The sequence below is a fragment of the Callorhinus ursinus genome, unplaced genomic scaffold (assembly GCF_003265705.2).
Source record: "Callorhinus ursinus isolate GAN/ISIS: 27379988/994484 unplaced genomic scaffold, GSC_fseal_2.0 scaffold25, whole genome shotgun sequence".
Taxonomy (NCBI): domain Eukaryota; kingdom Metazoa; phylum Chordata; class Mammalia; order Carnivora; family Otariidae; genus Callorhinus; species Callorhinus ursinus.
The window spans coordinates 4,224,125-4,239,408 of NW_027397087.1; the positions used below are offsets into that span (position 1 = coordinate 4,224,125).

General features: G+C 42.6%; 1 protein-coding gene across 7 annotated transcripts in view; it reads left to right on the top strand.

Moving 5' to 3' along the window:
* Positions 1-9,301, top strand: part of CDIN1 (CDAN1 interacting nuclease 1) — a 203,364-nt gene extending 194,063 nt beyond the window's left edge. For all 7 annotated transcript variants that reach the window (XM_073876767.1, XM_073876769.1, XM_073876766.1 and 4 more), the window contains one exon: positions 6,771-9,301. In XM_073876767.1, the coding sequence (XP_073732868.1) occupies positions 6,771-6,900 (130 nt within the window). In that variant the 3' untranslated portion in view covers positions 6,901-9,301. The remainder of the gene's footprint in view (positions 1-6,770) is intronic.
* Positions 9,302-15,284: the final 5,983 nt, after the last annotated feature.

Below are 15,284 nucleotides of genomic sequence, written 5' to 3' on the forward strand. Positions count from 1 at the left end.
TGGAGGTTTTTCAATGTCTCTTCCTGAATTGTCAACCGTCACTCACCTTGACTGGCAAGCATTCTGCCCGTAACCAGCCTCTCACACCCTGTCTCCATCTCCCTCATATTTGCAGCCTCGGAAGCCCGATAACCATGCAACACCGAAACCACAGCACTGGAGAAAACATCTAGACTTCTTCATTTTATATATGATTTCTCTACATCCTTGGGTAACCCCCAGTGTCCTAGATCTGCAGCAGGCAGAGGTGTTGGCATATAGTGCAAGTTAGGAGCCAGGAAGCTCCGTTAGAGTAAAAAGCTCCATTGCTTTATAACTGATTAGCCTTGATGAAGAGTTGCTACTTGCTGATAATCTCATCCAGTAACTCCTTCTGCTATAGATTCTGGGTTCAGGTGTAACTGGAATAAAAAGCCAATAGGCCTTTCCATACTGCATATGTGAAGAATGGTCTTTGATTACTCAAGTCCAGTGTGTGTGTTTTGCTGTGTGTGTATTGCTAGATAGCGAATTAAAGTAACCCACATTTGTTACCTCACTTTTTCTGTGATTCAGGAATAGGGGCATAGCTTAGCTGGGTTCTCTTCTTTCCTCTCTCACAGGCCACATTCAAGACATTGGCCCAGGGAGTGTGGTCTCATCTGAAGGCTTGACTGAGGAAAGAAACCCTTCCAGACTCACTCAGGGATTGTTGGCAGGATTCAGCTTCTTAGGAGCTGTTGCGCTGAGGGCTACATTCCTCTTGGACTGTTGGCCACAGGCCACCCTCACTTCCCTGCTGCGTGGGCCTCTCCCAAATGGCAATTTGCTTCATCAAAGTATACAAATCGAAAAGGCAGGAGAAAGTGTCTGGTAGCAAGATGGAAGTCTGTCTCTTGTAACCTAATCACAGAAGTGACATCCCATCACTTTTGCTATATTCCTTTGTTAGAAGCAAGTCACTAGATCCAGTCAACATTCAGGGGGTGGGGATTACACGAGGGCCTGAATCCCAAGAGGCAGATAGTGTTGAGGTCACCTTGTAAGTTGGCTGACCACAGTATCAGTCAGTGTCTCTTAGCTGCAGCCCCGCATTCCAGGACTACCACTGCTGTGGGCCTTTTCTCACTCCTGTTGTTGCCCAACTTAGTCTGATGCTTCTCTTGTGCGCCTCTTTTCCTATAGGTAGAAACTGCTGTCTATAGAGTGAGTTCTAAGATGGGATTTGATGCCATACCTAGGGGCCTTTCCTTCTAGCTCATTTTTTACCGTGAGGATGAACCCTCTGTGCAAGGACAGGTTAGTTACAAATCTGCTAGGTATTTTCACACGTCTTTAATATGCCCTAGAATTACCCATTTCATAAACCCTCCTTTATACGTATATGCTTTTCACCTGTATGTAACATCCACCCATAGAAGTTCTAACCAAGGGCACCTGGGTGGCTCAGTTGGTTAAGCGACTGCCTTCGGCTCAGGTCATGATCCTGGAGTCCCGGGATCGAGTTCCGCATTGGGCTCCCTGCTCAGCAGGGAGTCTGCTTCTCCCTCGGACCCTCTCCCCTCTCATGCTCTCTCTCTCTATCTCATTCTCTCTCTCAAATAAGTAAATAAAATCTTTAAAAAAAAAAAGTTCTAACCAATTAGAACAGCTTGCCCCCAGTCTTGCCAAATCTGAAAACCCTTAAACAAGTTTTGCTGTCCCCTATGTGATCATAGCTGTGCTTTTAGATCCCATCTACGTAGACAGTCCATGATGACTGAAAGCTACTGTGAATCCTATCTTATCTGCATTTTTAAAATAAGCCATGTTTGTTTTTCTGTCTGAGGATAGCGCTTGGTGTGCATAAGGATCTATCATCTCAAGAGGCTCTGGCCCAAATTTGGGAACCTCTGAGTTAGATCTCCCAGGCTGGGGTCAAGAATTCAAATGTCCATGGGGATAGGTACACAGCATTAAGTGAGCCATGTAGGCAGGACATAAGAAATGTGGCTGCTTCGATTTCTTTCTTGAAACATGAAACCCTCTGCCATTCTCTTTGGCTTTCCCAAATTTGATAGAGATGGAAGTAGAGAGAAATGGGTCTCTACAGTGAAAGTCTGCAGCACCAGCACAATGATAAATGGCACCTGGTGTGGACCCTCGACATCAGGAGTACCAGAGAACGGTGGGGACTGCACCAAACCTGAAACATATGTCTTGTCTAAAGGGGGTAGCTGTTGCTTTAGTTCCAGCTGATTGTTGCCAGATCAACTAATGTCTCAAAAGACGCTGAGTGTGCAGGATTTCATATAAAAAATACTTATGGGCTGGCTCCATTTTTGTTTTTTAAATTGATGAAAGCCCAGCCTCGATTTAATAGATCCAGTCACACAAATGTCACTAATGTGTAAGGCAGCTCACTCCGTCTTTTCAAAAGCTACACTGGCAGAAAAATTTTTACTCAAGTTGAATCCATATACAATTCCTGGTAACTTTCAGACATTGCCCGAAGTCTGCTCGAGAGCTACAGCATGAGTCTAATCACTTCTCCCCAGGAGTGGCCTAAAAATCAGAGGCTGGTGAATGAGCATGTTACCACCCTATGTGCTTATTTCTAGGTCACACATACTCTGTTATTCTAACAGTTCCTCAAATATCCTAGCGTTCTCCTCTGGATCAATTCCAGACCAGAGATATTCCTCTTAAAATGTGACACCAGAACCCTGCAAAACACTCTAGGCATGGTCTCACTGGTACAAAGGCACTTCCTCTCTTTTTCTGATTAAAGTCTAATAGGATATCCCCCTGTATAATAGGTCCATTGCCACCTCGTAGTGAGACAGTCACAGACCCTGCAACCAGACTGCCTGGGTTCCAAAACATGTTCTTCCACTTTTTAGCCGTAAACCCTTTGGCCAGCTGCTTAATTGCTCTGTGCCTCAGTTTCTTCATTTGCAGAATGGGGACATTAATTGCACCTACCTCGGGGAGTTGCCCTGAGAAATAAACGGGTCGATCTGTGCGAAGTGCTTAGAACAGTGTCTGGCACATAGTGCTATGAAAGTGGTACTAGTTAACGTTGTAACTGTTCCCATCATCCACATGATCTGTGCGTATGCCATCAGCGCAGTCACCATGGTCACTAGTAAAAATGCCAGGCCATGGAAGTGGCTGAGTCCTGCCAGGACGCCCACTACGTCTAGGCCGCCCGTGATTCAGCAACCAGCACAAAGCTGTCTGACCCTCTTATTAACTCTGGGTTCCTGTCCTTGAGGGTAGCCATCACCTGCTGGGCACCGCGCTAAGCCTGGAGAACATGCATATACATAAAACGTGGTCTTCGGCCTCTGCAGTGTCACAATCTAGCAGAGATAATCTCTGGGATACAGATATGCACAAAAACCACACGAGGGTACCCAGCTTCCTTCCACAATCTCCCATTTAATTTCTCTAAATACTCTAAAATGAGAGGAAACCAGAGAAACACTGGCCACACACGTTTATAAGGCTGTTGTTACTCAGGAGGAACTTCATCTTTCATACACACCCTCCAGGTCTGTCATGGCTCTTGACTTGCACCTCCCTTTTTCTTTTTTTTTTTCTTTTTTTTTTTTTTTTCAGGAGTTATTTGTTAGTTTTGCAGATTTGGTGGTATTTCATTTGCAAGCAAAAGGACTCACTTGCATTCCAGTCGCTGCTCCACAGGAGTTTTTAAAATCCATTTGGATGGAGTCTTTGATCTTATTACTTGATCACTCATATAGTAACTTTAAAATTACAGTCAACCTTGAAATGTGTTTATAGAATCAATTTAGATATCCCTGTATATCCCATTCCTGAGTGTGTCCGACTGGTAGGGAGGACTGCAAACTCAGTAGCAGACCAACCCTCTGCTTTGCACGTTCCCTCAGACGTGCAAAAGGGACTCCGTTTCCTTTTAAATGCCGTTAACAATCTCTTTGGTTTTTATTGGTCACAAAGGTTATGTTTGCCTTCCCAGTGATCTCATTCTTGTCTAGTAGTGCCACAATAAATGCGAACAGGCATCAAAGAGGTGAAATCTCTCAACCCACGAGCATGTACTTGACCTACATAAAAATTTCCTGGGTCCTGTTTTCTCCCTGGTTTGTACCTTTTCAGAAGGAAATACTAGGGTTGGGTTGCTTGTTTTTTTGTTTTTTTGAACTATCAACCAAAACATTTCCTTCTGTCCAGATAACCAAGGAACTGATTCTATAAAGTTGCTTAATGTGGTCCATCTCTTCATAAACAGATACATTGCTAGAAGATTATCTTGCCAGCCATTTGATAATCTCTGGATCCTGAATTGTCCAAGAAAACTCAGAAATACACTAAAGTAGGTATCAGGAACGAGGCCAGATCTTGTTCGATCATGAAGTTCCCAAATTTGTCACCCTATGAGTCCCTATTTTTCCTTCAAAGAACACAGAATTGGAAAGCCTTTACCTACCAATTGCCATTTACAAGGACAAGTTCTGTTGCCTTGTTTTTAATCAAGCACATATCGTTAGAGCTTTTGAGCCACGTGAGAAGGCTAATAGTGCCGGAGTTGATATCCTTCCATCCACAAGCTCAGAAAGAAACAAAGACTTAGACGGTAGAGCCTTACCATGTGTCACTACTCCTACATACTGAAAATCGTTCAGAGAGCCATGATCCTACCTTCAGGGAGTCCTAGTAGTGAACCACTGCCACAAAAGGGTTACCTTCACAGCCTCTCAAAACCTTTTCAAGTTACAGAGTTCATCTGTTGCCTCACAAGTGAAACAGGTCCATTTTCTTGGGCACTGAGGTGTTCCCCAGCCTGGCTTTCCTGCTGGAAAATGCCAGTTTTGTAAAAAGCGTCATGCTTCGTGTCCTTTGGCTTATGATTTAACTGTTCAGGGAAAGTGCTGTCTGTCCCTGCTTGCTCAGTGCTGGGGATACGTGTTTTTGTTTTATTAAATCTTTAAAATACTGAGCTTGTTGTTTATGACCCCCATATATTCTTTTGTTCTTTTCCATGACTGGTTAGATCCCCTTTTTTTTCCCTCCCTTTGTAAAAATATTAGTGCCTTTCTAAAGAACATCGTAGTCTCCTGAATGGCTGCGTAACACAACAGAGGAATGTCTTGAGCTTAATGTTAGGTTTGTCGAGGCTGTGACTCAGGGCTGCTTCACGGACAGGAAACTTCCAGGCTTCTCAGACACAGTCCTCAGAATTGCAGATCTTCCTGCCCTTGCCATACTTGTTTTGGCAAATCGGACATCATCTGATACTAATCAGAGTTGTCTGTAAAACAGAGGTACCGAATGGTCTATGTCCCAATTGCAGACAATTGTTAGTACAAGTTACTAAGAAACTCTCTATGAAATGGAAGCAAGGTCTCACCAGGCTCATCTGCAGGCAGCCCCAAATGCAGGGAAATCTCGAGCCTAGTGCTCCAAGGCCACTTCACTGTACGCAGCTCCTGGGTCCCCCCCAGAGCCTCTCATCAGTAGAAGAGTTGCCATCTCATGATTCTGTCCAAAAGTTTGAATTAGCCTTGCATACAACTCGGCTACCCTACGGATGTGAATCCCCAAATAAACCATTCCGTGACATCCAACTGAACTTGTTCCCGTGCATACAGTATCTTGCAGCCCATCCTGTACTATTAGTTTTGGCAAGTACACTACAGCATATAATAAATCATGGAAGGAAAAAGCTTTTTGGCCTAACGTGGTTCAGCCTGCTGTAATGTCAGAATACAGAAAGCAGTTCTGTTTTTAGACATCCTTTTACTAACCCAACATTCATAATTTATGATTTCACTGCAAAATTCCTGCAACATGACACCCAAAGTAGTGCTGCCCTTTAATTAAGTACTCTCAGTAGGAAAAACGTGAAACTGATGTGCAAAACATCTCTGTGTGCATGGTGATTGATAGTGATTACATCTTTATGAACCCAGCCTAGAGGTCTCAACTTCCTGATGGGTGAAGTCGTCTATAGGGCTACTTCCTGAGTCTGCTGCTAACCAATTTGGAGATAATTTGGAGGCACAATTGAGAAAGATGGAGGTTTTAAGCCAGCATCTATCTATACGTCTTTACAAGTCCACATGACCTTATCCATCATCTTCATGATAAGAACCTACAACTAAATTTCACAGTTGGAGAGGTTGTATGCACAGATGAAGGGTCGGGGATAAGGTCTTTCTGAGGAATCCCCGTTGCCATGTGGGTTTATTTGTTTGTTCGCTTTTAAAGAGTTGAAAGAATGGATGACAGAAGGGACCTCTGGCCCTGTTAGTGTGCGCATGGAACATGCTAGCCAGAAGAGGGCCTTGAGCTGTTCTGCTTTTTACGCCTGTTCTGCTTTTTACATTATTCTTCATTTTTTGTTTGTTTGTTTTTCCCCCTTAATTGAAACTAGAGAAGGAAGTAAGATAGGGTTAGGAGATAAAATCCCAAGTCTGGTGCTCCCCGGCTCATCAGTGGGGAGACTGTGGTGTTCTCTTTCATCACTTAGGTACTCCACACGAGCCTGAGTTCAGAACACCTTACTGAAAGGTAATTAGGGTCACGCATGCATTTGCGATACTTCAGGTTCCTTGAAAGGTCATAAATCTGTCCAAGACTGTAGCAGTACTTCTATTAAATAAGCTCATTGCTGCAAGTTCAGCCCTCTGTCCCAATTGTAGCAACCAAAACAAAAGCTCTGTGCAATAATGTGACTTAATCATCTTAGCAATGCTTCAGAGATGACATTTCTCTAGAATGACGTTGATACGATGCACATATGTTGCCTTCTCGTGTTTTTGCAGATTTGGGCCAGGCTTAGTCATCTATTGGTACGGCTTCATCCAGGAGCTGGACTGTAACCGGGAGAGGGGCATCCTGCTCAAAGCCTGTTTCCCCACGGACATTGTCACCTTATGCCACAGCGTCGCCTGACCCTGATGATCCTGGAAGAGAAGCTGGGAGGAAAAGGTGAATCCGGAAGCAATTTGACTTTCCTGCCGTGTAAACTCCTGGCAGCATCTGCCCTGAACTTGAGCTGAACTCTTGCTGCCCGTGGCCACGCCACTACCTCTTTAGACAAACATATCAGGAGTTTCTGTTTTCCTTCATCCCTTGCTGGTGTGAACAGCCAAGAACTACAGACACAACCCACTCATTATCAGCATTTCTGTCTCTGTCAAACAGTTAGTTTACAGATAGTCATAATCTCTCTTCCTTCCGGATTGTTTCTCCTTGTATACTGAACAAAAGAAGAAATGTGGGGACTGAAAGGTGTGATTTTTCAATTCTCCTCCCAGTTCCCGAATCATCCTCTTATTTATTTTTTTTTCCCTAAGCCTCCATTCATTCTCCCTCCCTCCCTCCCTCCCCCTGTTCTCATCCTATCCACTCACAGGGACCCAGGGTTGCATCCCCATCCCGGAATAATCTAGCACAGTCCTAGCAGAGTGGAGGGTGTGGAGGCTGAAACGCTTTTTGCTCTCACCTGCAAGGCTTCGGTAGACCTCGATGGTAGCCCGTGCTAGTTTTGTCCAGTCTTTATGGTTTCCTGACTTCGCTGGCATTAATCCAAGCTGAAAAATATACTTGATGAGAATTTCCTCTTTTTATAATACTTATTTGAACACCAAAGACCTTCCCTTTATCTCATGTAAAAAAGTATTGGTTACATTGTTTCTGGAAACCACACTCCTCCTTTGGACTGGGGGCTCAGGGGAGACCATTGAAGCGTGGTGCCAGTCTGGGCAAAAGCTTATTTTTAAACACAGCTACTTGTCAGTATGTATGGGTAGTCAGTATTTTTATGAGTATAATTTTTTAAAAGCACATTCTGTGCACTGCTTTGTATCTGCATTTTCTACTACGTAATTACATAACACTCAAATAACTTAGGCATTAGCAGCGTTCAGCTTTGAATGAATTAAGTATACCAGAAATAAACCTGGAGTGATTTTTTTTTCAAATAAGCAAAATAAAAAGGATTTTGTATTTGTTCACTTTAATTTATTCACTTTTTATACTGCAAACCAAACTTCAGCCTAAAGGAAAACATCAATAAATTCATTATAAACCTGTCTTTTGGTAGGCCAAAGACGTATCTATCCCCCCAAATGTATTTATAAAATGTTTGCCCCCATGTTGAAAATACATAGTATCGGGGCACCTGGGTGGCTCAGTCCTTAAGCGTCTGCCTTCGGCTCAGGTCATGACCCCAGGGTCCTGGGATCGAGCCCTGCACTGGGCTCCCTGCTCCACAGGAGGCCTGCTTCTCCCTCTCCCACTCCCCCTGCTTGTGTTCCCTCTCTTGCTGTCTCTTTCTTTCTGTCAAATAAATAAATAAAAAATCTTAAAAAAGAATACATAGTATCTTCTATAATGTCCAAGATGAGTTTGGAAGTATTAACAAAAAGAACTTCTGCAGACACCTTTCAGTTACACACACTGCTTGCTGCTTTCGAAAGATTAAAGCTGCCCTTTGTACCTTGTTTGTTTTGTACCTAAAGGAGGTTTGCAAAGGTCAGCCAGCTGCCTTTCCTTTTGAAGGACACAAGCACGTCAGGTCCAGACGCGTGGATTTTAACTCCGTCGTGCGTCGCACTGAACAGAAAAGGAGGAAGGAGAGATGGGAAGGAGGTCTCTGGCAGGCGCCTGTTTCAGTTTGAGTATCAGGCAGGTTTTGTGAGTGCAAGGCAGTGGTCTGAAACCACTGCTGGTACAGGCACACACATGCCCACATTTGAACCAAAACTGTTGTTAAACGGTTTTCATGGCATGCCCTAAGCTGCTTTTTCTTCTTTAGCGGAATAAATTACATTTATCTGCACAGATGCTGAAAACGCTGTGAAACCCTTGTCAAGGATATGTTTGTTTTACATTAAACAAATTTATGATGGGGGGGCACAAATAAATGAAAAAATAAAAGAGGTGCTCGTATTTCGTATTCCTCCTTCTCCCCGGTGCCCTGACCTAATGTGCTATGAGAAGATGTTGGTGCTCTCTGCAGAGGCACCAGCTCCTCTCTATGAAGGAGGGGTTCACATTTGGCCCTAAAAAGTGGGAAAGAAACCAGTAAACTGTACATAGTTTGAATAACTTGTAACTATATCATAAGATTTTGCCCACATAAAACTAATGCGATTATTAGTACTATTGCTCAATTAGAAGAGTGTAGGGGGACAGGAGTCGTGTTCCCAAATGGGAAGCTTAAAATCTCCTTGTTCTTTTCCCTTTATGGTAGAAATACTTACCTCTGTTCTATTGATAGGTGTGGTTTACTCGTTTGTTGGTTTTTTTTTTTTTTTTTTTTAGTTTTTGACAATAAAAATGGCCCTGGAAAGTGAGACATGACAATGTGGTTTTTTGTTTGTTTCTTTGTTTTCGTTTTATTGCTGTCGTCATTAGAACATTAACATTTAAGCCAGATTTTGTTTTATGGAGCATTCTGCAAACTGCTCTGATGAATTATGCCAACCCAGAAAGCAGGAGTGTGTGTATGACGTAAAACTAAATGATGTTCTCTCTGGCATATACGGACTTGCCAAGCATCTGCAGTCACAAAGACCCCATCTGAAGCGTGGCATGGGGTCCACTGAGGGCAAAGCTGATCCAGCACGGATATTTAAGGTGACTTCATAGACTCCTTTCCACCCTCATCCCTACACACCACCACTTCCCCCCCTCCCGCCACCAAAAAGAAGTGTTTTTTTTTTTTTTTTTTTCCATCTGCCTTCTAGGGAGGTGTATGTCAACTCTTCTCAACACTCCTAAAATCGCATGTAAAAGGAAAAGCTTAGGGGTCCAAAGCAGAAAGCTGGGTCTCCAGGGGAAATAATTTTCTTCTAACTATAGGTGTGTGTACCTGCTCATTATCGGCGAGGCTTAATTCCATCCTGGAAAAGGTGATAAATTGTTGGTCTTTGGGGGGTGCCTTAACTCATTCAAGCCTTGAGGGGATCGCGTAGAGCTCTGGGTGAGGTCATCCACGAAACGGTCCCTGGTGGGCCACACACTAATTAGCGCACGGCGGCCAAGTGAACAGTTAACTCACCCGCCTCGCACAGAGAGCTCCACCCGTTGTTTCTTTGCCTCTGTGGAACCGAGATACCTTAGTTGTCTGCTCTTTTTAACATGCCCCCCACTAGAGACCGGTGATGGGACTAACTGACATTTTTGCTGCTTTTGTGTGCGACTTCACTTCCCCTACCTCATCTCTGTCCCCCTCGCCTTCACTAGCCTTTCCCGGTGTTCTTGCATGCACGTGGACATGTCTTCTGCATTTGCTCACCACTCCCGGATTCAGATTCTCCCTGGTCAGCGAACCCAGAACCAACCCACATCCCAGCTAAATCCCGATCCATGCGTCTTCGGAGGGGCGGGGGGATGGGCAGGGAGCAAGCACACCTGAAGAATCGTAAAAGTGCTCAGATGAGATTTGACAGGGTCCAATGTGGTCTGAGGTTTAGGCCGTGAGGAAGTGTTTTGGCAAATGGGGCCAGAGGCACAAGTGAGGTTTACAGCTGCTTTGAGCCTGAGTGGGGGTGGGGTGGGGGGGGTGTCTGCTGATTAAAACACCGAGTAAAAGGCCTGTCTGATTTCATTAGAGAAGCACTGTTCGCATGTTCTTAGGAGGAGCTCGCCCTTTTCCGTGTGATCCAATGGGAGCAAGGTGCCACAGCGTAGAACCACTCTGTGGCAGGCATGGGAGGAGAGAATCTCCCAGCTGGGACATGGTTCCTTAAGGTAAAGGAACAAAGCTAGCTTAATGGGAGAGGAAACCGAAAGGCAAACGATGGGGAGTTTGCCTGCAACGTCACCATTTATAGAGCAGCGCTTCAACCCACCTGTCCACAAAGTCACTCTTTGGCGACGGAAGCATGGACGTGACAAAATGGGGACCCTCTCATTGTAGTGCCCCAGACTAAACTTCCCATATATAGTCAACGTGATCTTTTATTAAGACCATGCCTGGATTCCAAAGATTAAATAAGGAAGATGGATTATGAAATAATAACCAGAACAGCTTGGGCTCCCCTTGTGTTTTTCACTTTCCTGCTATTGTTTCGAATATGGCTGTGAGACAAAGAGCTGCTTAGGTCAAGCACAATAAATTAGAGTTTTCATACAATAGTAATCCACTAAAATGATTTCAAAGCTGGATCAAAGTACTTCCAAAAGACTTTTAAAACTTTTCCACAATACAGGGGGAGGGGGGAATGCTCATTTGATGCCTTAATTCATTTCCGTGTGTATAACAGAGTTAGATCTTGGCGTCATATCTCCTTTCTATAAAATCCAACTCATTAGTTAAATAAATCCAACTTGTTCTTATTTTTATGTGTAAGGGGATTTAAGTTTTCATCTAGTTAAAGTGGAACCACGAAACACTTGGAGTCACTTATAAGGAAAAGATACTGATAGTACCTTTTTAAAACAGGCATGACACAATATTTAATTGTGGTACTGAAGGTATTTAAGACTAACCCCCTGTGCTTAGAATAAAGTGTGTATCTGTAGATTTATTTTGCATCTTAATCATGGCAACCGATGCATTTAGTTTTTCATTCCTTTTCCCTCCTCACTTGGATTTATCTAGAGCTGTCTCCCATCAAAGGCAAGGATGATGGGAAGTACCCTAGTGATAGCAAAGCTAAGCAAATTCTAGGCCCAACCATATATAAAACAGTGTGGGACTGCTGCAGCAATGTCAGGCTCAGCTAAAGACCCGCGGTGTGTCAACGTAATTTTTATTTTTTAAAGGGAAGGTCATTTTGAAATGCCGACGTGAAATATAACCAAGTCAATTAAGTAATAACAATTGAAGTTCAGAGTTTAATTGAGAGCCGAACATGAAGCCAATGACCATTAACCTAAAGTGGTCATGAATTCCCCCTGCAAACTGCCCTGGTTAAAGGTATTTCTAGAATAACTAGCACTTTTTTCTTTAAAAAAAAAAAATGCCTTTGCCATTTTTATGTTCAACACAGATACATTCAGAAATAATTTAGTGTGTCTATAGTAGACTTTCAGCATTTTAAAATTTTAATTGAAATTTCTTATATAGCGCAAATCAAAATTTATGTAATCAAAACCACCTCTGCTGGAAACCATAGTTTCGTAAGTAAACTGATAGATAGAAGCACCCTGGTCTCCATTGTTCACTTCTCTCTTTCTGTAGTTATTTTGGGGCAAAATTGCTGACCTAGATTATAAGCTCCACAGAGTATTTGTTTTGTTGGCTGCCTAGCCCCCAACAGCCAAGGGAGTTCCTGACACAGAGCAGGTGCTCAGTGCATGTTGAAGGAACGAAGGAATGACTAGAAACTTATACTAAATATGTTCTCATTCATTCGCATTAAGAAAAATCGGAACTTTTTAAGTTTTAATTGTTTCTCATTTCCTTCAGCTGAAAACTGAGTGTATTGCCTGGAATCAGAAAAGCATCCTATATGTTGGTAATAATTAAAGAATTACTTTAGAACCCCTCAATCTCAAAGCAGGTTCATCAGAGTATCTTAGGATGCATACTTAGTTTGAAGGGGAAATCATGTGATCTCATTGTGTTTACCTTCACGTTAGCCCTAATGCATTGTTTATCCAATATATTTCTAAAGAAACTAGAACATTTAAAAAAATCTTTGCTTCTCTTTTAAAAAAATGAGGCTTAAGGCATTTTCTTGACACTTCTATGTGAGAAACGGTCTCTTCTAAAATCAAGTCAAGGCCTCAAATCAAATGTGTTTTGAACACCAATTTTGGGATATTCAGTGGAATTCTCAGATTAACTGCAAATGGTACCTTGAATTGCTCACTTTTTTTAATGCTGAGTTGATGGCAAAGTGCTTCCTGGCCATGGAAGTGGCTGGCTGGATCAGGAGAGAAGGCTTCTTTGGTCATTTGCCAACAGGATCTGACTTCGGAGAGACACTGTCCATGAACTGCTCAGTGGGCGTTTCCCTGTTAGTCATTAAATCAAAACACTATCATTTGAAAGTCCTAGGCATTTGGCCTATTTCCTCATATTTTGGAAACTTGTAACACCAAAGGAACTGGAACTTCCCTGTCTCTTCTTTGCCAGTTTCCCAGGATTTAATTTGTTGGGACCATTTGGTCCATGATCCCTTCCATGAGTATCTGGAGAGAACAGACACCCGGTTCTCTCTGAGATAGTCCTGAGACCGAGTCCTCTCAGGTTCTATGTGATATTTTGGTCTTCTGTTTCTAGCGTTTAGGCTACTCAAAACACAAATGTTTACTGAGTCCCTAATGGATATTTAAAAGTGTTTCAGTGCTGTGGGGAATTTTAAAATATGCAATAAAAGGTGGTTTGTTTTTTTGGGTTTTTTTCTTTGTTTGTTTTTTAAGATTTTATTTATTTTGACAGAGACGGCCAGAGAGGGAACACAAGCAGGGGGAGTGGGAGAGGGAGAAGCAGGCTTCCCGCTGAGCAGGGAGCCCGATGCGGGGCTCCATCCCAGGACCCTGGATTGTGACCTGAGCTGAAGGCAGACGCTTAACGACTGAGCCACCCAGGCGCCCCTAAAAGGTGGTTCTTGGAAGAAAGAAAAAAAGATCAAAATGAAAACAAAAGGTTTAAAAATTTCAGAAAAGTCCATCATAGTGTAATAAGGAAAGAGGCAAACCTTTGAGGCTTTTAAGATATTTTAATTCTAGAATACAGGCAGTGAAGAGTTCACTATTCGGTATGGCGGCTGTGTTTGCTGTTAAGGATTCTGAGACTGAGTTCGGCTCAGCAGGAAATAGGGGTATGATCAGTTATGGGCACTAGTTTTTGAAGTGTGTTGTGATCACATAGATGCCACATATTTCCAATTTCAGCCCTAGGCCACTCATATTTAGTGCAAGTATAAATTCAAAGCATTTGGAAAGGAACTCATAATCTTGTTCATCAGCCTGAGCAATAAAACAAGCAGTAACATTTTCCACGGGGCCTATGACATCAAGTGAACTCTCTGTCCATGGCTAAAGTCTGCTTAGTAAATCATATAAGCTAAATGTGTCCCTAGGAATAGGACTTTAAAACTCAAACAGTGGAAGGCCACAGATAATTATTTCTTTCAGTAAATGCCTACAAGTTAAATGACATTATTGATGAAAAATGTGGGGTCTCTCTATTTTGGGCTCTGCCTAAGGGTCGTGAGATTTGAGGATTATCTTCTACGAGATGGTCTTACGTGCTCCTTAGGTGTTCTGTTGTTGTCAGTAAAACCAGGCTGGGTTTTCAAGGTCAGCTGCGGACTGTGCCTTCCCTCTCTTTCATGATCTTGATATCAGCTGGGTATCAATTTCCTACATAGTACAATGCATTTCTGTAAGGTCGTGATTGTATATTTGTAGTATTGGTTTTAATATACGCTACCCAAAAGAAGTGTTAAATTATTTTCCAGGTTAAAGGAGATTGGTATGCTTTACCTGGTAATGCAGTTTTTGTTCATATACTTACTATGAAGCCATAAGTAATGTTCCTAAAGCCTTGTACTTGTATCAGTTTATTAATTCTAGCAGCTAAAATAATAACTAAATCATTGCACATGGAAAATTAGTAGGTAAAAGTCGAAAAACTATTTTGTTTTCTTGCTAATTCGAATAGAAGTATCTGTCCTGGTTTTCAAAGTTACAATTTTTTAAGAAGCATTTTGCAATAAATGAAAAACAATCCACTATAACAGAATAATCGAAAAAGCAGAACATAGAAAGAGACGGCAAAGTGGACATGAGTGCTTTGCATGTAAATGTAAAACCCAGTCTTTTGGTAGATTATTTTCCTCTTACTTGCTCCCCCACTATCCTTGAAAGTGTTTTTGCAATGACAAAGGGGTTACAAACAGCAGCATGGGGGCTGGAGTGAGCAAAGAAGCTCACGTGAAAACAACTGCATTTTCCGGCGGCTCCCTGACCATTTCCTAAGAGGTGTGTGGAAAGTGAAATTGAGCCATTAGCAAAGATGAGACCAGTTTGACTCATAGACTCCGAGAATTTTAGAATTGAAGGGACCAGAGGTTTCATTGTGTAGATGAAAAATTGAAGTCTGCAGAGATTATGGGACTCATCCAAGGTCACGTAGCTAGCTAACTAAGGGCAGGGCCAGAATCTGTACCTCCTAGCTTCCTGTCCACTGTCCTCTCCACCAAAGGGTTAATAATTTATTCTGGAAGGAATTTCCAGTACCTTAGTTACATTCATGATTTACAAAGTAAAGGATCATGGTGTATTTTTAAATGAACATTCTGAACCTTACTGTTTTTGCCCTGCCCTGATCACCTAATCTCTATTGTAGAAATCAGCTGGCATTTTGACAG